Genomic DNA, 23,482 nt, shown 5'->3' with positions numbered 1-23,482 from the left:
ACACTTTTTGATCGCTTTCTATTTCAATTAATGGGAGGCAGAATAAACAAAAACCAACAATTCAGGAATTAGTTTTTGTTTTTACGCCGATCCACGTGCGGTAAAATTGATAAGGCAGCTTTATTCTTGGGGTCAGTACGTTTACAGCGGTACCACATTTAGATTTTTATGTTTTGGCGTTTTTACACAAAAATTTTCTAAAAAAAATTTTTTGTATCATTTTATTCTGAGAGTTATAACTTATTTTTCAGCTGATGGAGCTGTATGGCAGCTTGTTTTTTGCGGGACAATAGGATGTTTTCAACAGTAACATTTTTATTTACATTAGTCTTTTTGATCGCGTTTTATTTATGGGTACAGTATATTTTTATTTTTTGGGGATCTTTTTAATTTTCAATTTTTTTTTTTTTTTTTCACTTTGATATTTGTTTTTACTTTTACACTTTGACCCACTATGGGACTTTCAGTTTTTGCAAGCTTATATAGCATAGAGATGGAGCAGCATCTCTATGCTATATAGCCCGTCAGCGCTGCACAGGCAGAAGTTACTTTGATCGCGCACTGCACATGATCAAGGTAACTTCCGGCTGCATGGTGACCTGGATGTCATTATGACTACATCGGGCCACCATGAGACGCCGGAGAGGAGGTAAGTAGGTTGCACTTACCTCCCCCTTGCTCCCGCAATGCTGCGATCGTCATTGATTGCAGCATTTCGGGGGGTTAATGTGCCAGGAGTGGTGCGGGACCGCTCCTTGCACATAGCCGATTCTCACAGCAGACACCTGGCGGCGATCGACCTGCACAGCTTGTGCGCGGGAGCGATCACATTGCGCTTAATAGTACGTCCCTGGCCCAATACGCCTAGGGAACAAGGACGTACTACTACTGCAAACGTCGAAAAGGGGTTAAAGAGCATAAAAATTTAATTTGAAAAATGCAAAATTTTCGCCAACTTTCCAACTTTTTCACAAATAAATGCCAGACATATGGAACAAATTTTTACCACTACCATGAAGTACAATATGTCACGAAAAAACAATCTCAGAATCAGTGGTATGCGTTGAAGCGTTCCAGAGTTATTACCTCAAAGTGACAATGGTCAGAATTTGGCATGGTTATGAAGGTGAAAACAGGCTTGGCGAGTAAAGGGGTTAAACTTTGCTTTTTTTCTCCAAGAATACAAAAGGAAAAACAAAGAAACCCAATTAACAGTCATTGTAAGGCTATGTTCACACGTTTTTTCAGCGTTTTTTTTATGCTGATTTTTATGCAAATTTTCAGCTGCCTTTTGCAGTTCCAGCAAAGCCTATGAGATTCCAGAATTCTTAGTTCACACATCATGGTTTTTTTTTTGTTCAAGATTTTGCGCCTTTCATGGTCTTTTGGAAAATTTAAACTCGTCACTTTCAGCATTTTTCACCCATTGGAAGTAATAGTGAAAAAACGCTGAAAAAAACATGGTGTGAATATAGCCATCAGGTTTTGCTGCGTTTTTAGTGAAAATAAGTAGAGCAGTATGTGAAACTCATTTTTGTGATTTTACCATCTTGTCTTAGTCACTGAGATGGTTATTTGTATTAGTACAGTGTAATTAAATTAGTGATGTGTGCGGTGTTAACATTGGCTGTGCTACGTGTGAGATAGAATAATACCTGTGGCCCAGGCAGGTGAAAAATTGAACAATGCAATTGAATGAGAAACTCAATGGTAGACCAAAGTGTTAAAAGTAAATAGTGTCCTACAAACTCAATGCACTGCCAGTGTCTAAACTATTCCTGAACAATTCACCTCCCCCACTGTACATCTGAAATTCTGGTTAATATGGTTTCACATATCTTGCATTGGTGACCTGTGTTAATGCTTCTGTGGTGGAAGCAAAGCTTAAAAAGTAACAGAAGGACAGTGAAAAACACAAAAACGCACCAAACAAATCACCAAAACTGCAAGAAAAATCCTGAACAAACCTCCCTTGAGAGATCAGGTTTTGCTGCAGAAAATTGACACAAAAAAACATGTGTGAACACAGCCGAAGAATCCATATCACTGTTCACCTTTGAATAAATGAGGCACAATGATATGGTATAAACTTTCTGCAACTACATAATTGCAAATATTTTATTGTAACAAACACAGTTTGTGTTTTTCCTGTTAAATGTGGGAACAAACAAGAAAAAAAAAATTCTGCAAAGCATGTAAAAAATGAAAAAAAAAAAACAAAACACTTCCAATAAGGAAAATAACAAATAAGCTTTTAACAGACACTAGAGACTGATTAAGAAAGTTTAAAAACACTTAAATTATAACAAGAAAATAAAATACAAGATGCCATCTCGTGGCTGAATGAACCAGTTGTATTAGGTCTTATATCTTTCTCTACAAGAAAAGGAGATGAAGTACAAGTATCTTCAGGGGAGGAGAGACCACTGGCTGTGTAAATTACATTTTGGGTACTGCCAAAATAGTCAATGATTTCACAGGAAACTTATTGGCACAGTTACTACTTTTCATGAGAAGTAATGCAGTGTATTAACTATTTTACATGTGCCATTTGCATAATTATTTTACTTTGAGGTTGCAATTCATATTTCCATAGATGCCAAACGGAGTATCGTAAATGATGGCACAGCTGAATAACTACAGAAAAGGGAGTTGACCATGATGCAATAAATTAGAATGTAAATCTTAATTGCAGTTAAAATTATATATATATATATACTGTATAAAAATGAAAAAGTAAATTTTTTGAGTAACATTTACACTGCCCAGCAACGGAGGTAACATGGAAATTAAAACAGTGATTTCATATGACAGTGCCTCTATGAAGTCATATGCAAAAAAAAGTGATATTAAAAGATTGGAAAATCTTTTCAGTCCTCTCGGGCTACTGCGGACATGGTTAATTCCTAGGACCCCCAATAAGTGCAGCTTAAAAATTAAAAAGAGGAGGATCAAGAGCATATGCAGAAAGAATGTAAATTTCAGATTGAATTTTCACAGGGCAAAAAAACAAAACACTGTAGTATAATAGTAGCACACATTCATTTTTCTTTTGACAGAACAATGATGCCCTCAATTTTCACCAGAGGTATTACTCCATGCAGGAAACACCCATACATACATCTGAATGCCATCTGCTTGCTTACATGCAGACCTAGCCTTCTGTTGCAGATGTATATTATAAGCATGATTTGTAACAACTATAAAAAGGCCATATCATGATTTTAAATAAGCAAAGTATTAATTCTCAGAGCTGCTGTGATGGTTTCACATTAATTGTGAGGAGCACAAGCTATGTTGTTTTGTGCAGACTAAGTGATGATGGTTAAGTGAAGACCATGAATATCAGGCTACCCAAGAGGCAATAATCTCTTAAATGGAACTTAACAGCAGATTCCTGCTGCCTTAAATACATTGCAGCCATGTAGGTTTTACGCTAGCACAGTGGCATGTTAGAGAAAACATACTTTGAAAAAGCTGGTTAGGGACCATTTGTCTCGGATGACTAGTCTAAGGCCAGTCCACAGAGGCTTCTCCCAGTCTTCTTCCTCATGACTGCTATATCTCTCTGTACACACCCATGAGTGACAGATTTCTCCCTATACACAGTCGGAAACCAGTCTAGGGAAGCAGGGCAGGGAAAAGCCAGTAGGAATAGTTTGAGACAGACCACAAATCTTTAAGACTGACATTTTATATGCCAGTCTTAATGAAGGGCGTGCGAGAAGAAGATGTGCCAAGTTCATTAAGATGCACATATCATGCACTGAATTCATTAAGTGAAATTAGTGGCATGCGCCGCACCAGAAATGTTACTCCAGTCAGGACTGCAGTAACATTGCTTATAGAAAGAACGCTGCACTTGCCATGTCCCATAACCTCCCCAGCTTTGCCCATTTTGTGGGGCTGTATGAATCAGCTGACAGGTTCCCTTTAATCATTTGGGACTTTGTATATAGGCAAGTCATATACAAATAAGACCTTGTCACCTAACCAAATGCAACTACAGATAATGAATAGAAGAATATAATTAAGAAGTTCTAGAGGCTCCCAAAGGTTGTGAAGTTTTCACTAAGAAGAACAGAATGTGTATGGAGTGAGGGGGGGCAGCAGAGTGAAGGCTTTAATAAGGGTTACTGTGGGGAGGAGATAGTCTAGAGCAGCATTAACACCTCCCCTACCTAGCACAGAAACAAAAACAAGACTAGCAGAGAGGTAGTTTAATTGAAAGCATTGTGTAAACCCCTCTCTCCCACCCCTTAATGTTAATTACAAAAATCTAAACACAGCCCACTTTTTGCATATTACTAAATAGATGAATTAAAACTGCACCCCCCAAAAATCTGCAGGAAGCGAGACGTTCGCTTATTAAGCTGGCCATTTTTTATCAATCCCACAATGGCTCTGTCATCATCCAGGTTCATTTCTGAAGCAATATTTACAGTATTAATCTTTTGCCTTCAATTTCCCACTAAAACCTTCAGGCTATGTGCCAATGATGCAGAAATGCTGCAGATTTTTTCCGGAGCATTTCTGCATCTCCCTGGCAGAAAAAAGGCATGCGGATTGTACATGCGGATTGTACATGCGTTTTTCCTGCCAGGGACATGCGGAAGTGAAGCGTTCTTCACTTACATTTCCGCATGCGGGTTGACAAGCGATTTCCAAGCCATTAGCATTACTTGGAAAGTGCTCGACGACTAGGTCACACTATATAAATCCATGCAAACAGCATGGATTTATATAGTGTGACCCGAGAGAATGTAAAAAATAAAAAAATAAACCTATACTGTGCTGGCTGCCGGCAGATCGCGGTACGCTGTACTGAAAGACCTGCCGTCACATGACTGACGTCAGCGCAGGTCCTTCAGTCCTACGCGATCCGCCGGCAAGCACAGGGAAGGAGTCCGGGGGCCGTCAGAAGGTGTATATAATCTTTATTTTTTATTTTATTCTTTTTTTTTTTATGGTACCTTGGTGTGGAGGAGACTCTCCTGTCCTCCACACCCGGGTACCATCCGCACATTAGAACGCGCCAATTACGCAAGTACAGATGCAGTCTTGCGGAATTGGCGCGTTCTAATGCAAGTCAATGGCGGCGAAAACACAGCACTTCCGCAAAATTAATGGACATGCTGCGGATTTTTGAGCGCAGCATAAACGCTGTGGAAAAATCCGCAGCATAGGCATTGAAAGTGCGGAATTGCATTGGAGACCATGGGGGAAGGTTTACCAAGCGTTTAGGCTGTGTGCCCGCAATGCGTTTTTCAAGCGTTTACGGTGCGGAATTTCCACAGCGTAAACGCTTGGGAAACGCTTAGTAAACTTTCCCCCATGGTCTCCAATGCAATTCCGCACTTTCAATGCCCATGCTGCGGATTTTTCCACAGCGTTTATGCTGCGCTCAAAAATCCACAGCATGTCCATTAATTTTGCGGAAGCGCTGCGTTTTCTCCGCCATGGACTTGCATTAGAACGAGCCAATTCTGCATCTGTACTTGCGTAATTGGCGCATTCTAATGTGCGGATGGTACCCGGGTGTAGAGGAGAGGAGAGTCTCCTCCACACCAAGGTACCATGAAAAAAAGAGTAAAATAAAAAATAAAGATTATATTCACCTTCCAACGGCCGCCGGACTCCTTCCCTGTGCTGGCTGCCGACAGATCGCGCAGGACTGAAGGACCTGCGCTGACGTCACAGTCATGTGACGGCAGGTCTTTCAGTACAGCGTACCGCGATCTGCCGGCAGCCAGCACAGGAGCGCAGCAACACACGCCGGGCCATCGGAAGGCAAGTATAGGTTTATTTTTTTATTTTTAACCATTTCTCTCCGGTCACACTATATAAATGCATGCCGTTTGCATGGATTTATATAGTGTGACCTAGTTGTCACAAGCACTTTCCAAGTGATGCTAATAGCTTGGAAAGCGCTTTTCAACCCGCATGCGGAAATGCATGTGAAGAACGCTTCATTTCCGCATGTCCCAGGCAGGAAAATGCATGTACAATGCGCATGCGATCTTTTTCTGCTAGGGAGATGCAGAAACGCTCAGGAAAAAATCCTGAGCATTTCTGCATCGTGGGCACACAGCCTCACATCCCTTCAATTACAAAGCAACTGCTCCAAATATTTACGGCAACTTTACCCCTGTGCCCCCTTCTCATTACTCATACATGAAAGTATAAAGGGAAAAGGTCTGCATTTTAAACTGGTTTCTGAAGGCAAGGAGAGTGGTTGATAAGGAGGCATGGAATGGTTTTCTCCCCTTTGTCTCCTGGACCCACATACAAAAATAAAACAAGGTGAATGCGGACAAAGCATTAACCTTCTGCAGGTTAATATGATGGTTTATAACTCCTAAATTATACAAGTCGAAGAGACTTGACAAAAGTCATGATGCATATAGGTCTTGGTAGGAAGATGGGACAACAGCACCTAGCTGCGTCTGTTTGGATTTCAAGGTCCATGTCCATAGTAAGAAGCCTCATTTATTCAAAGCCGCCCAATTTATTCAATAGGGTCAGCAAGCCGATAAAAGGCCTTTTTCAAAGCAGCGTCTCTTATGAGGTGGGCGGTCCTCCTCTTCCTCGTCTTCGTCAGAGGAGGACGATGAAGACGAAGAGCTGTCCAGTGTTAAATCCACCACATCTGGCCCAAGTTTTCCATTTTCAGTGGACACTGTGCTGCTAGGAGGTGGAACCTTTGCAGTTATTTCTGGAGAACCTAGTAAACATAAAAACACAATAAGCAGCACTGTTTCCAAGAAAACCCAAACCATTCATTGAGCAGAGAAATTAAAATATATATTTAAAAAATGCAGAAGGAAAAAATAGAGGCAAATACCTAAATCAAGAATAGGACACACTGGACTGCAGCTTCTCTCTTTTTCAGCTTTTATTGGACGCCAAGACCCATCAACCAAAAATTCAATTTCATCTGCGTCCTTACACTCACTGAGGATCTTTGACAACAGTCTGAAAAAGAAAAACATTGTTCACAAACCAACAAGTGTCATGCTGTAACAATACAGAGCTCATAATACCCCAATACATTAAATGGTGGGTGCAAGCAACTGCAGCTAGGATTTGTGATTTAAAAGTCATGACAAAAAACTAATTATTTTTATTATTTTTTAGTTTAGTTGCAGCCTATATTTTTTTAAACATAAAATGTGTGACTTCAAAATGCAGCATCATCTAGAATTGACATATTAGACAATCTCAGACATCCATATTACCAAAACCAGCATCTAAAAAACATTTTTTGTATTGTGATCATAATTTTTTTTGTCTGCAGAATATGTTACCTGCTCATACATGTACAAAGGCCTAGTTCATTGCCATACATAAGTAGTGCTATAAGAGGTTATACAGGATACTCCAGCAAGTAGTCAAACACTATACCACCCAAACTATGACCCATAAGGCCACGTGCACAGGTTGAGTAGATGGTGAGGTTTTATTTTTTTACCTATACCAGGAGTTGAGCAGTCAAAGGAAAATTATAACAAACACATGCACCACTTCTGCATTTTTCACCCACTCCTGGTTTTTGGATTTCAAATACTGACAGAAAAAACTCACCAACCACTCAACATGTGCACGTTGTCAGCGCAAGTCAGCATGATTTAATTCAAAAGGATACTACCTTATTTTTTATCACTGTGCTCGTGTGTCTGGACCTCAATTGCTAAACTGCATGTTGTCAGTTATTTTAGCCCCTTAACACTACATGACTTATGCAGTCCAGGCCTTTAACCCCTTAAGCCCCGCGGGTGGTTTGCACGTTAATGACCGGGCCAATTTTTACAATTCTGACCACTGTCACTTTATGAGGTAATTACTCTCGAACGCTTCAACGGATCCCCCTGATTCTGAGATTGTTTTTTCGTGACATATTGTACTTCATGATTGTGGAAAAATTTCTTCGATATCACTTGCGTTTATTTGTGAAAAAAACGGAAATTTGGCGAAAATTTTGCAATTTTCAAAATTTGAATTTTTAAGCCCTGAAATCAGAGCGATCTGTCACACAAAAGAGTTAATAAATAACATTTCCCACATGTCTACTTTACATCAGCACAATTTTGGAACCAAAATTTTTTTTTGTTAGGGAGCTATAAGGGTTAAAAGTTGACCAGCGATTTCTCATTTTTCCAACAAAATTTACAAAACCATTTTTTTAGGGACCACATCACATTTGAAGTCACTTTGAGAGGTCTTTATGACAGAAAATACCCAAAAGTGACACCATTCTAAAAACTGCACCCCTCAAGGTGCTCAAAACCACATTCAAGAACTTTATTAACCCTTCAGGTGCTTCACAGGAATTTTTTGAATGTGGAAGAAAAAAATGAACATTTAACTTTTTTCACAAAAATGTTAATTTAGACCCAATTTTTTTTTATTTTCACAGGGGTAACAAGAAAAAATGGACCCCAAAATTTGTTGTGCAATTTCCCCTGGGCACGCAGATACCCAATATTTGGGGAAAAAATACTGTTTGGGCGCACGGCAGGGCTCGGAAGGGAAGGAGCGCTATTTGACTTTTTGATTGTAAAATTTGCTTGAATAATTAGCGGACGCCATGTTGTGTTTGGAGAGCCCATGTGTGCCCAAACTTTGGAGCTCCCCCACAAGTGACCCCATTTTGGAAACTAGACCCCCCAAGGCACCTTTCTAGATGCATAGTGAGCACTTGGAACCCCCAGATGCTTCACAAATTGATTCGTAAAAATGAAAAAGTGAAAAAAATAACACTTTTTCATTTTTATGAATCAATTTGTGAAGCACCTGAGTGTTCCAAGTGCTCACAATGCATCTAGATAGGTGCCTTGGGGGGTCTAGTTTCCAAAATGGGGTCACTTGTGGGGGAGCTCCAATGTTTGGGCACACAGCGGCTCTCCAAACGCAACATGGTGTCGCTAACAATTTGAGCCGATTTTCCGTTAAATTTGTTAGAGGACACCATGTTGCATTTAGAGAGTCCCTGTGTGCCCAAACATTGGAGCTCCCCCACAAGTGACCCCATTTTGGAAACTAGACCCCCCAAGGCACCTATCTAGATGCATAGTGAGCACTTGGAACCCCCAGGTGCTTCACAAATTGATTCGTAACAATGAAAAAGTGAAAAAAAAAACACTTTCATTTTTATGAATCAATTTGTGAAGCACCTGGGGGTTCCAACTGCTCACTATGCATCTAGATAGGTGCCTTGGGGGGTCTAGTTTCCAAAATGGGGTCACTTGTGGGAGAGCTCCAATGTTTGGGCACACAGGGACTCTCTAAATGCAACATGGTATCCGCTAACAAATTGAATGGAAAATCGGCTCAAATTGTTAGCGGACGCCACATTGCGTTTGGAGAGCCCCTCTGTGCCCAAACTTTGGAGCTCCCCCACAAGTGACCCCATTTTGGAAACTAGACCCCCCAAGGCACCTTTCTAGATGCATAGTGAGCACTTGGAACCCCCAGGTGCTTCACAAATTGATTCGTAATAATGAAAAAGTGAAAAAAAAAACACTTTTTCATTTTTACGAATTAATTTGTGAAGCACCTAGGGGTTCCAAGTGCTCACTATGCATCTAGATAGGTGCCTTGGGGGGTCTAGTTTCCAAAATGGGGTCACTTGTGGAGGAGCTCCAATGTTTGGGCACACAGGGACTCTCCAAATGCAACATGATATCCGCTAACAATTTGAGCCGACAATTTGTTAGCGGATATCATGTTGCATTTGGAGAGTCCCTGTGTGCCCAAACATTGGAGCTCCCCCACAAGTGACCCCATTTTGGAAACTAGACCCCCCAAGGCACCTATCTAGATTCATAGTGAGCACTTGGAACCCCAGGTTCTTCACAAATTGATTCATAAAAATGAAAAAGTGTTATTTTTTTCACTTTTTCATTTTTACGAATCAATTTGTGAAGCATCTGGGGGTTCCAAGTGCTCACTATGCATCTAGAAAGGTGCCTTGGGGGGTCTAGTTTCCAAAATGGGGTCACTTGTGGGGGAGCTCCAAAGTTTGGGCACAGAGGGGCTCTCCAAACGCAATGTGGTGTCCGCTAACAATTTGAGCCGATTTTCCATTCAATTTGTTAGCGGATACCATGTTGCATTTAGAGAGTCCCTGTGTGCCCAAACATTGGAGCTCCCCCACAAGTGACCCCATTTTGGAAACTAGACCCCCCAAGGCACCTATCTAGATTCATAGTGAGCACTTGGAACCCCAGGTGCTTCACAAATTGATTCATAAAAATGAAAAAGTGTTATTTTTTTCACTTTTTCATTTTTACGAATCAATTTGTGAAGCATCTGGGGGTTCCAAGTGCTCACTATGCATCTAGAAAGGTGCCTTGGGGGGTCTAGTTTCCAAAATGGGGTCACTTGTGGGGGAGCTCCAAAGTTTGGGCACAGAGGGGCTCTCCAAACGCAATGTGGTGTCCGCTAACAATTTGAGCCGATTTTCCATTCAATTTGTTAGCGGATACCATGTTGCATTTAGAGAGTCCCTGTGTGCCCAAACATTGGAGCTCCCCCACAAGTGACCCCATTTTGGAAACTAGACCCCCCAAGGCACCTATCTAGATTCATAGTGAGCACTTGGAACCCCAGGTGCTTCACAAATTGATTCATAAAAATGAAAAAGTGTTTTATTTTCACTTTTTCATTTTTACGAATCAATTTGTGAAGCACCTGGGGGTTCTAAGTGCTCACTATGCATCTAGATAGGTGCCTTGGGGGGTCTAGTTTCCAAAATGGGGTCACTTGTGGGGGAGCTCCAATGTTTGGACACACAGGGGCTCTCCAAACGCAACATGGCGTCCGCTAACAATTTGAGCCGATTTTCCATTCAATTTGTTAGCGGACACCATGTCGCGTTTGGAGAGCCCGTGATGTGCCTAAACAGTGGAGCTCCCCCACAAGTGTCCCCATTTTGGAAACTATACCCCTCAAAGATTTTATTAAGGTGTATAGTGAACATTTTGAACCCAGAGGTACGGCACATTATTTGTTTACATTAGGTCATCATATTGAATAAGTTTTCATTATTCTTGAGCGCAAGTGCTCGCTACTTGAGTTTGCATCGGGTACTCAGGTATGCACCATGTACAGCGTGTGCTCGAGTGACATGCTCGAGTCCCTGCTCCGCATGTTTCACGGTTATTAGACACCCAAAAAAAAACATGCGGGGATCGCTCGTGCATGGCAGGCAATCCCCATAAAGTTTTTTGGCCGCGAAGCATATGGGGCAGAGACTCGAGCATGTCACTCAAATACCCACGATACTAAATGCATACCAGAGCACCCGATGCAAACTCAAGTAGCGAGCACTTGCTCTCAACACTAGTTGCCATATCGTCATCTTTTTTTCTTACTTTTGAAAAAAATCCCAACCCCAGCCCTAACCCTAGCACAACCCTAGCCCCAGCACAACCCTAGCCCCAGCACAACCCTAGCCCCAGCACAACCCTAGCCCCAGCACAACCCTAGCCCCAGCACAACCCTAGCCCCAGCACAACCCTAGCCCCAGCACAACCCTAGCCCCAGCACAACCCTAGCCCCAGCACAACCCTAGCCCCAGCACAACCCTAGCCCCAGCACAACCCTAGCCCCAGCACAACCCTAGCCCCAGCACAGCCCTAGCCCCAGCACAGCCCTAGCCCCAAACCCAGCCCTAACCCTAGCCCAATCCTAACTCAAGAGTTTATTTTTGACGCCGTTCCTTGTGCGGTATAAGTGATTAGACGACTTTATTCTTCGGGTCGGTGTGATTACAGCAATGCCAGAATCATATGGGGTTTTTATGACTGACAGCTGTCACACACTAAAAGACGCATTTTTTGTAAAATCTAGTTTTTGCATCGCCATATTTTGAGAGCTATAATTTTTCCAGATTTTGGCAGACAGTCATGTGATGGCTCGTTTTTTGCGGGATGACTTGACGTTGTTATTGGTGCCATTTTCAGGCACGTGACATTTTTTGATCGCTTTCTATTCCGATTTTTGGGAGGCAGAATAAACAAAAACCAACAATTCAGGAATTGTTTTTTTTTTATTCTGTTCCGCGTGTGGTAAAATTGATGAGGCAGCTTTACTCTTCGGGTCAGTACGTTTACAGCGGTACCACATTTGTATCATTTTTCTATGTTTTGGCGCTTATACACAATAAAAGCTATTTTATAGAAAAAAATATTTTTTAGTATCGCTTTATTCTGAGAGCTATAACTTTTTTATTTTTCGGCTGATGGAGCTATATGGCGGCTTGTTTTTTGCGGGACGAGATGACGTTTTCAGCGGTATCATTTTTATTTATATGCGTCTTTTTGATCGCGTGTTATTCCACTTTTTGTTTGGCGGTATGGTGATAAAGCATTGTTTTTTGCTTGTTTTTTTTTTTTTTTTTTTTTACCGTGTTCACTGAAGGGGTTAACTAGTGGGACAGTTTTATAGGTCAGGTTGTTCCGGACGCGGCGATACCAAATATGTGTACTTTTATTGTTTTTTTTTAATTTTTTTTATAATAATATTTATTGATGGGTACATTATATTTTTATTTTTGGTGTATTATTTTTTTTATTTTTTTATAATATTTTTGCACATTTTTTTTTTTTTTTTTTTTTTTTTCCACTTTCACACAGTTTATACACTTTATTACTTTGTCCCACTCTGGGACTTTCACTTTTTTTTTCTGATCGCCTGCATGGCACAGGAATGGAGCACCATCCCTATGCCATGCAAGCTGTCAGAAATGCACAGTGTGAAGATTGCTTGGAGATGCACTGCGCATGTCCAAGCAATCTTCCTGCTCTCTGGTGACCCGGATGTTGTCATGACGACATCGGGTCGTCATGGCAACACCCGGGAAGCCTTTGCAGACTGCGCTGGAAGCCGGAAGAGGAGGTGAGTATCGCCGATCACCTCCCCTTGCCCCCGCAATGCTGCGATCGACTTCGATCGACTTCGATCGCAGCATCGCGGGGGTTAATGTGCTGGGAGCGGTGCGTGACCGCTCCCTGCACATAGTACCGGGTGTCAGCTGTGACAATCAGCTGACACCCGGCGGCGATCGCGCCCGCACAGCCTGTGTGCGGGCGCGATCGCGATGACGTACTAATACGGGTCTGGCTCTTAAGTCCCAGGGCACAGACGCGTATTAGTACGTCAGATGTTATTAAGGGGTTAAAAGCATCGCTACCAGGAGGAAATTGACTGAAAGCAGTGGCTCTGGGGAGGAATAAAGTTAAAAGGTATGTAGAAGCAGCTATTGTGAGCAGCAATTGTAAGGTGGCCCGGCACTTTAATTGAAAGCTCACTGTGCATAAATATGCTTAAGAGCGATCTGTCAATCAAAGGTCCAGGGCGTGCTTACATCATGCTGTGAGTGGTTATGGAAAAAGCTTTATTGATGAAAACAGCAGCTCCGGGAACCAACTGCGATTGCCTGAGGGTCCCGGTACCTTGTCACAAATTTTGGATCTTATGATTTAATCTGGATATCAATAGAGCTACATCCGGCGTACAAAACTGCCGACAAATCTGCCTGAACACCTCAGGGTGATGACCTCCTGCGGGTAGCATCTGGCAACTATAAAAGTCAGTTTCCCAGTTGTCTATCCCTGGTATATGAACTGCAGAGATTAGAAGAACCTTGGCCTTTGCCCACTCCAAAATCCGTGCGACCTCAGTCATGGCTGATGGGCTGTAACCCCCAACCCCCCCCCCCCCCCCCCCCGGAGATTGCTATCGGCTACAGCAGTAGAATTGCTTGATTGAACTCTGATAGGCAACCCCAGTAATTACAGTAATTACTTCCAATGTAAAAGATCCAGACAGACAAGAGCAATATAAATGACCCTGAGGTAGAGCGGTGAACTCTATTCTGTAACCCAAAGAGATGACATACCTGACCCAAAGATCGCTGATTGCCTGCAGCCAAATCTCTTGAAAAAGGAGGTGGCCACCAATCCAGGAAAAAACCCAGAGTGGGGGCCGCCTGTCAAGAATGGACTTTCCTGCCGTCTCCAGACCCAGCGTGCCGAAACGCCACCACTGATTGGCCGAGCGCTCCTACGGCTACACCCCTACGTGCTTGCGTATACGACCCCCACCATACCACTTGTCTAACCTCGACCAACTAGGGCCAAGGGGAGCAGATTGACAAGCAGGACAGCCAGCAGCAGCATCTGATCACTGCAGCAGAAATGTCCCCTTCTCTCTTCCGGAGCCGAGCAGCCTCAGGTAACCACCACCTCAAAAAAACAAAACAGAGGGAGAGTGGGGGTTGAGTGGGGAACCAGGGAGGGGGAAGGACAGGTTGACGACAGGGTCATACATACCTGTCTTGAAGCTCTGGATCCCTTTAACTTCTGCTCTATACACACGTGCGCTACATGAAGTAGGGAGGGAGGGGGGGGGGGGCAAGATTTAGTTGGCTTATGGACTTTTGCCCCAGTACCTGCATAGACTATGTCAAGGTATCTTAGCCAGACCACACCGACAAGAGAGGACGCTGACTGAACAATTACAGTCTGTACTCTCGTGGGTGAAAGAGAGCACAATGACACTGGCTTTTCTCATCTCTCTTTTGCTCCATTCTTTGGGACTGTACTGCGACTTGTGTATTTGATCAACATCTCCAACTAGAAAACAGGTCTTCATGTGCTCACCAGAGGTAGACAGACTGCCACTAGGTACCGAGATGAGATCCTCAGACCCCTTGTGAGACCATATGCTGGTGCGGTTGGCCATGGGTTCCTCCTAATGTAGGACAATGCCAGACATCATGTGACTGGAGTGTGTCAGCAGTTCCTGCAAGATGAAGGCATTGAAGCTATGGACTGGCCCGCCCGTTCCCTAGACCTGAATCCGATTGAGCACATCTGGGAAATCAGGTCTCTCTTCATCCACCAACGTCACATTGCACCACAGACTGTCCAGGAGTTGGCGGATGCTTTAGTCCAGGTCTGAAAGGAGATCCCACAGGAGACCATCCGCAACCTCATCAGGAGCATGCCCAGGCGTTGTAGAGAGGTCATACAGGCACGTGGAGGCCACACACAATACTGAGCCTCATTTTGACTTGTTTTAAGGACATTACATCAAAGTTGGATCAGCATGTAGTGTGTTGTTCCACTTTAATTTTGGGGGTGACTCAAAATACAAGCCTCCATTGGTTAATAAATTTGATTTCCATTGATTATTTTTGTGTGATTTTGTTGTCAGCACATTCAACTTTGTACAGAACAAAGTATTCAATGAGAATATTTCATTCAGATCTAGGAAGTGTTATTTGAGTGTTCCCTTCATGACTTTGAAAATTGTACATTCACACTGAAAGCATCAAAACCATGAATTAACACATGTGGAATTATATACTTAAAGTGTCAAACAACTGAAAATATGTCTTATATTCTAGGTTCTTCAAAGTAGCCACCTTTTGCTTTGATGACTGCTTTGCACACTCTTGGCATTCTCTTGATGAGCTTCAAGAGATAGTCACCGGAAACGGTCTTACAACAATCTTGAAGGAGTTCCCAGAGATGCTTAGCACTTGTTGGCCCTTTTGCCTTCACTCTGCGGTCCAGCTCACCCCAAACCATCTCAATTGGGTTCAGGTCTGGTGACTGTGGAGGCCAGGTCATCTGGCGTAGCACCCCATCACTCTCGTTCTTGGTCAAATAGCCCTTACACAGCCTGGAGGTGTGTTTGGGGTCATTGTCCTGTTGAAAAATAAATAATGGTCCAACTAAAAGCAAACCGGATGGAATAGCATGCTGCTGCAAGATGCTGTGGTAGCCATGCTGGTTCAGTATGCCTTCAATTTTGAATAAATCCCCAACAGTGTCAGCAGCAAAGCACCCCCACACCATCACACCTCCTCCTCCATGCTTCATGGTGGGAACCAGGCATGTAGAGTCCATCCGTTCACCTTTTCTGCGTCGCACAAAGACACGGTGGTTGGAACCAAAGATCTCAAATTTGGACTCATCAGACCAAAGCACAGATTTCCACTGGTCTAATGTCCATTCCTTGTGTTCTTTAGCCCAAACAAGTCTCTTCTGCTTGTTGCCTGTCCTTAGCAGTGGTTTCCTAGCAGCTATTTAACATGAAGGCCTCTTGCATAAAGTCTCTTAACAGTTGTTGTAGAGATGTGTCTGCTGCTAGAACTCTGTGTGGCATTGACCTGGTCTCTAATCTGAGCTGCTGTTAACCTGCGATTTCTGAGGCTGGTGACTCGGATAAACTTATCCTCAGAAGCAGAGGTGACTCTTGGTCTTCCTTTCCTGGGGCGGTCCTCATGTGAGCCAGTTTCTTTGTAGCGCTTCATGGTTTTTGCAACTGCACTTGGGGACACATTAAAAGTTTGCTAAATTTTTCGGACTGACTGACCTTCATTTCTTAAAGTAATGATGGCCACTCGTTTTTCTTTACTTAGCTGCTTTTTTCTTGCCATAATACAAATTCTAACAGTCTATTCAGTAGGACTATCAGCTGTGTATCCACCAGACTTCTGCACAACACAACTGATGGTCCCAACCTCATTTATAAGGCAAGAAATCCCACTTATTAAACCTGACAGGGCACACCTGTGAAGTGAAAACCATTTCCGGTGACTACCTCTTGAAGTTCATCAAGAGAATGCCAAGAGTGTGCAAAGCAGTCATCAAAGCAAAAGGTGGCTACTTTGAAGAACCTAGAATATAAGACATATTTTCAGTTGTTTCACACTTTTTTGTTAAGTATAGAATTCCACATGTGTTAATTCATAGTTTTGATGCCTTCAGTGTGAATGTACAATTTTCAAAGTCATGAAAATACAAAAAAAAAAAAAAAATCTTTAAATGAGAAGGTGTGTCCAAACTTTTGGTCTGTACTGCTTATATACACACACACTAGCTGTACTACCCGGCTTCGCCCGGGTTAATAACTGCTGTTAGCAAAATAGAATGTGTTAAAAATTTATTCTCCACACAAAAAACGCAAAACAAATAGATAGAAATGTAATTATTAAAAGGCAAAAACTAAGCTAATAGAAGCATTTCACAACATACATTTCAACACCAGAGATATTCCACACAGATTTAACTAAATTGGCCAAGTAATGTGAAGTAATCTTCTACTCCTTATTCGAGAGCCTTTTGATAAACTACATTCTTAGTTCTTCCTTCAGGTGCAAACACGAACAGATTTTTGGCTGCTCCAACTCTTGAACAGGCCACAAAGTTGACCATGAGAAAAGCATAGAGATTGTAAATAGATTCCAACTACTTTTAAGGACAGTCCCTGTCCCTGAGCCTTGTTGATGGACATAGCAAATGCCAGTTGAACAGGAAACTGGAGGCGTTTAAAATCAAAAGGCAAAATCAGATGGAATGAGAGGAATTGTTGGAATGAAAACATCTTCTCCTGTGGCACATCCTGTCAAAATGGTAGCCTCAATTACATGTGGAAACAGGTTCTTAAGAGTCTTGTTCCATTACACAGCTTTGGTGGATCCAAATTTCTCAATAGCAGAATAGGTGCTCCAGGTTTTAGAAAGAGGTTGTGAGGAGCAAGTCCTTGTGGCTCCAAAGAATTGAGGAACTCAGTTGGATAAAATAATGCTTGAGCAGGGTCTATTACTGTATCCACTGACTTGTAGGTTGTGCACACACCTGGAAGGAGATTTAGAATTTGAAGATTGATCTTGTTGACACTGTCATTTTTGGGAGCTAGAATAGCCCTTTCACACAACCAGCCAGAATTTTTGAAGTTGAGTTGAAGGTTTGGAAAAACCTTTGCTTTCAACTCCTCAATGGAAGTCACAATGCAACAAAAGTTGCTTGGGAAGGTGATCTGTCCAGTGGTTGAGTTTACTGGTTCCTTGCAATCTCCAATAGTCAACAGCTAGCTCGAAAACAGTCCAGCAGAAACATCGCCTGTCATGTAGACCCCATGTTTGTGTTCAGTGACATTTTCTTTACTTTTCTCCAAAAGGTACGATGCTTTGAGACCGGCATTCAGTTTGTCTGCAGGGGTTGATCTTGGCATAACAGGTAGTGTTTGGCGGAAGTCACCTGCCAAAACAACAACTACTCCTCCCATGATCTATTTGTTGCTATGCAGGTCTTGCAGCAGTCTGTCCACTGCTTCCAGAGCCCTTTTGTGTGACATGGTGCATTCATCCCAAATGATGGCACTGCATTTTTTGAAGCAATTTGGCCAGTCCTGATCCCTTGGCAATATTACACACGGGGCTGTCACTATGAGACAGGTTAAGTGGTAGTTTGAATGTCGAATGTGCTGTGCTGCCACCTTTTAAAAGCATAGCTGAAATTCCAGAAGATGCCACTGCAAGTGCAATCTTTTTTGTTGTCGAAATTTTGCCAGGAGCAAGTTGATTACAGATGTCTTTCCTGTTCCACCTGGAGCATTAAGGAAGACAATCCCACCTTTGTTAGTTTCACTGAAACTTAAAATGTAGTTATAGGCGTCCCTTTGATCTGGTACCAATATTGGCTCGTTCTGAGACACAGATGCTGTCAGTTCATCAATATTGTAGTTTGTTTCTAGGAAAATCTCCCTACACATTTGGATGCCTTCAGGATTTCTTATTGGAGCAGGCAAACCAAGCAACTGTAAGGCTTTTCCTGACATTGCTATGCACTGATCTTCAAGGAGCATTAAAGTTTCATTGAACATTTCCTCAGTGAAGTTGATGAGTTGCTGAGGATTTTCCCTTCTAATCTGCATGAGGATGTCCTCACGGAGATCAGTTTTGTACTTTGTCCAAATCTCAAGAGGATTTGAAATGCTACAGGTTGTTAGAATAATAGCAAAGAGGTGTCTTAGTCACTTTGGGGTTTGTGTGGCTGCTGCTTCACTGAGGGTCATGTTCCAGTGACCATCATTTTCCAAAAGTCCTTTTCTTTGGCAAGCTTCCCTGAATGTTTCACACACATGGCCTCCGACGGTCTTCAGGTCAGAAAATGATGTAGGGCCTTTGACAACATGAAGGAACATGCGCAGGTAGAAGCACTCTGCATTTGACGGATGAACAGTGTAGACGCGGCCAAGAGTATCAGTTGCTTTCACCCCTGGATAGCCTTCAATATCAAGCGCCCGTTTCCTCCGTTCCAGTGTTTTTCTAGAGGCATTCCAAGTGTAGTACTTAGGTAAATCACAGTAGAGCATTGTTTTTGCAAAAGGGTCTTGTTGACAGCTCAAAAATGCCAAGAGGGTGGTCTTAGGTGGTGTTAGGAGCTGCTGATGCAAGTTTGCTGGGTTAAAGCAAATTCTCTGTCCATTTTCCAAGTGCACACTCAGATGCACAACTGGTGGGTAGTGCTCATGAATGGAGAATCCTAGTATTCTCCAAACAGCTTCATTGCTGCTTATGTATCTGCCCATCTGCAATGCATCCACTTCATCAATAATAGGTCCATCTTTCTGGAGTTCAAAAACTGCTTGATCACTTCCTTTGTGGACATATTTGCAGATATAGTTGATTGATTTCACAGAGTGGCAAGATTCGACATTTATGTGGGCCTGGAAGATTTTTGAGAGCAAAGGGTTGTAAGGCACTACCCACCTGTTAATTTCTCTCTCTTGGAGTGATGATCCAACAAGCATTTTGAGCTTTGCTATGAAACCACCATCCCCTGGCTTTCTTCTTCGGTAGACTGGATATCCATCTGGTCCTGCTTGGTTTTCTTGGACCAGGGATCGTGGGTAATGTTTTGAACACCTGACATCAATCATACATGGATAATTTTTGTTCAGACTCCCACAAGGACCATGGATCATGTTTTTTGTGATGGTGTCAAACAGCAATGGGTCAATCTGAGGGTCTGGCAATTCGGCACTGATGATATTGTCAATTTCGGTAGGCTGTATTTTTTGCTTCAGCCAAATCAAGATGTGGGCATGAGGAAGGCCTCTTTTTTGCCATTCAACTGAATACATCCAGCACTGCGTCTCACCATAAATATGTGACTTTGTGATGAGATTAGTCATTTTTGAAAGTTTGTTTGAAAACTCGAGCAATAAGGTCATGGCGATTCACTGTTTTTTGGCCCGGCAACAGGTGCCCTCCAATTTCCTCCCAGGCAGGATTGCAAGTAAAGGTGATGAAAAGATCTGGACGGCCATACTTTCTCACATAAGTCATTGCATCGTGTGTATTCATGCATGTGTCGTGGGCTTCCAGTGACAGTTGATTGAAGAATAACCATTTTCCCCCAACTCTTTAGGATCAGCATCATTTGCAACAGCATCTCTAAGGTGAATATATTCCTCTGCCCTGAGCTTCTTTTGATTTAGTTGGATATATAAAAGACGTACACTCTCAATCTTTGCATACATGTCAACAATAAATTGGTGGAAGAGGTGTTTGCCTCTGCAAATCTTGTCATGATCCTATATGCATAGCAGTCCACGGCAGACACTTTTTTTCCTGAAGGGTTGCCTGTTGTAGGATCGGTCTGAGGTATTCCAAAGTGATAGCCATCCTGTCCCTGCCAAAAGATGATTGGATATTGCAGAGTATCATAGGACCTATGAGTTTCTGCTACTCGTTGCAAACTATTGTTCCTTTTCTGAAGCACGTCACAGATTTGAAAATCATTACCTACAATCAAGATGGCTACCTCATCAAATGTGGGAGCATTGAAACGTCGCTGATGTTCACCTTGTGGTGTTTTGTCAGCTCGAATGACAACCTTGTAATTGTCATTTGGCATGCATTCAAGTGCAGTCTTGAAAAGTTGAACATATAGATTGTTGGAGTGAAGGAACTGCTGCAAAATAGTGACAATATCAAGGCGAGTGTTAGGAGTTAAAGAGCATCTCCGCTGAGCCTCTGCTTCTGCATTTCCCATAAAGAAGAGTTGTGAAGAAATTGAGGTTCTTCTCCTTGTAATGGAAGCAGTGAGTCAATTGAGTGGTAAACCTGTCCTTCAACTTTAAATGTCGGCATAAATCCTGTTGTAAACATTTCTTTTGTTGCACCAAATGATGTCATTTGGAAGCAGGAGTTGTACTTCCTAATGTTGTCCAAGAAATGCTTTGATATTGTACGGTCACCTGTCAGAGACTTTAGGAGATCTAGTGGTGTCAGGAGAGGTGGAAGTTTTATCTTGCCATTTGCACAGCATAAACCTAGCGGTTCATCTTTCCATTTCAGGGCACTGCAGTACATGCAGACCACATCCATTTTTCCTATCTGAACTTTAGGATTATCCTGATAGTTTGTCTGACTGGTAACAAAAGGCAGCATGTTTCAAATCTCCAACCATTTCCTGTGCCCTGGTGGAAGAAATAGCAAGACTCTTCGTCGCAAGTCGGCCTTCTCTCTGCTGAGATGACTCATTGGCCCTTGAGGAAGCAGCTCTTCTCTTATCTGCAAGCCTCGCTTCCCTCTCCTCAGAGAGTTCATTGGCTCTCGAGGAAGCAGTTCTTGTTCTTTTGTCTGCAAGCCTCGCTTCCCTCTCCTCAGAAAGTTCATTGGCTCTTGAGGAAGCAGCTGCTGTTCTCATGTGTGTCAGCCTTGTTTTTCAGTCTTCACATTTTTCATTGGCCCATAATGCAGCTTTTCTTTTCGCATCAGCTGACATTGGTGCCATGAAATTCCTTTTCTTATGAGGCATTATTGTGGTAAAAATAGTCTGTAACTAGCAGTTTCTATATCCTCTCACATAGAAGTAATGTGACTGACATCAGCCTTTCCACCAACACACCCGGACATCTTACACAAGCTTTGTTATACGGAGAATGTCCTTTATTGCCTATATTAACTAATCACAGCTCAGTTTAATTAACTGTAGCAAAATAGAAGCTGAGCTGTGATTGGCAGCCTGATAAATCTTTGTGAGATGAGTTTTGTGTGTGCTGAGGGTGGTATGTGTGTTCAAGCACGTGGTAGTGTGTGGCGCATTTTGTGTGTGTTCATATCCCTATGTGTGGTGAGTATGAGTATCCAATGTCGGGGCCCCACCTTAGCAACTGTACGGTATATACTCTTTGGCGCCATCACTCTCATTCTTTAATTCTCCCTTGTTCACATGTGGCAGCTGTCAATTTGCCTCCAACACTTTTCCTTTCACTTTTTCCCCATTACGTAGATAGGGGAAAAATTGTTTGGTGAATTGGAATGCGCGGGGTTAAAATTTGGCCTCACAACATACCCTATGACGCTCTCGAGGTCCAGACGTGTGACTGTGAAAAATTTTGTGGCTGTAGCTGCGACGGTGCAGATGCCAATCCCGGACAAAAGTTACTATTATTTTTGCATACCTTTGCGATTTGTTATCCTCTGGTTTTAATTGTTTTTAATCAATTTTTTGTAAAGTGTTTATATATACACAAGGTGATCCCCAAGTGGTTTATGCATACTACTTTTTCTTTTGGTAGGCTTTCTGGTAGAGCCCATATGTATCTAGTGGTGCCCTTAGGTTTTCCTACTTTCACAATGATAGCTCTGACCGCTGGGTCAGAGCTAAGCCAGAAGAGTGATCAGGTCATGTGATGACGCTGCCAATGTCACTCGTCGGCTCAACAGAGGTGCGCTTTGGTGGTACATGCTCCACACTGGAGCTGAAGACACCGAAGATTCAGTGTGCAACGTGGGGAGATTTGGGATGGGGGTATTCAATGTGTGTAGCGATGATTTAGGAGGGGGTTGTGAAGACCCGGGGTCTTCCTGGGCGCTATACTACTCAGACAACAAAGGGTGAGGGTAAAACAGTGTGGCAATACTTTAACCACCAAACAGACAAACGCATAGAAAAGTCCCAGAAAATACCCAAGGTGGTACAACATTACACAGTCACACAATTCTGCTGACCCTCCGAAAATACAACAGCTGAGACTTGGAGACTTCCAGGGCCAACTACCTCAACCAGTGGCCCCCCAATTTTGGAGGGCCCCCACTGAGAGGAGATAGCGGCAAGCTTAGAAAGCTGACAGTCCATCGAGGTACAAGGCCAGGAGACCCGAGGGTCCCACCCTGGCCTCTGAGTGTTTCCATGGGGCCAGATGACCGGCTGGTCCCAATCTGGCTTCTTCGAATGTCTTCATGGGTTGTAGGCGAATGGAGGGTCCCACCTGGCAACCCCAAACAAAATTTCCATGGGGCCAGGAGGCTTCATTGTCCCAACCTGGTCTCGTTATTGTACCTTTATCATGATACATAGTTCTTTTACATATGTTACTTACTAACTGTTTCAGCATAGACTTACCTGATCAAAATATTTGCTCTATGCTTCATTAGTTTTATAAGCTGTATAAACATTCTTTAATTAAACTGATCTTCAATAAAGAGAAAAAAATAGGTGGCACTCACTATAGTGGTATAATCAATTATATACTGGGGAACAAATGTGAACATAATTGTTGTTGAATTCGATTTTTCTGCTGACTTAGATTAAAATAGGCAATGGCAATAAATGTCAGAGGGACTGTATTAGGGTAGAAGGGATGTACATATCGCTGGAGCATCAGGTTA

General features: G+C 42.6%; 1 protein-coding gene across 1 annotated transcript in view; it reads right to left on the bottom strand.

Moving 5' to 3' along the window:
• Positions 1-342: 342 nt before the first annotated feature.
• Positions 343-23,482, bottom strand: part of PIAS4 (protein inhibitor of activated STAT 4) — a 146,830-nt gene continuing 123,690 nt past the window's right edge. The window contains exons 10-11 of the mRNA XM_073651102.1: positions 6,845-6,975; positions 343-6,724 (exon numbers count right to left, since the gene is read on the bottom strand). Coding sequence (XP_073507203.1) covers positions 6,522-6,724; positions 6,845-6,975 — 334 coding nt within the window. The 3' untranslated portion in view covers positions 343-6,521. The remainder of the gene's footprint in view (positions 6,725-6,844; positions 6,976-23,482) is intronic.

The sequence above is a fragment of the Phyllobates terribilis genome, unplaced genomic scaffold, assembly GCF_046119375.1.
Source record: "Phyllobates terribilis strain yellow unplaced genomic scaffold, ASM4611937v1 Scaffold_1__5_contigs__length_1240528914, whole genome shotgun sequence".
Lineage (NCBI taxonomy): Eukaryota > Metazoa > Chordata > Amphibia > Anura > Dendrobatidae > Phyllobates > Phyllobates terribilis.
This window is presented reverse-complemented; position numbering and strand designations above follow the sequence as displayed.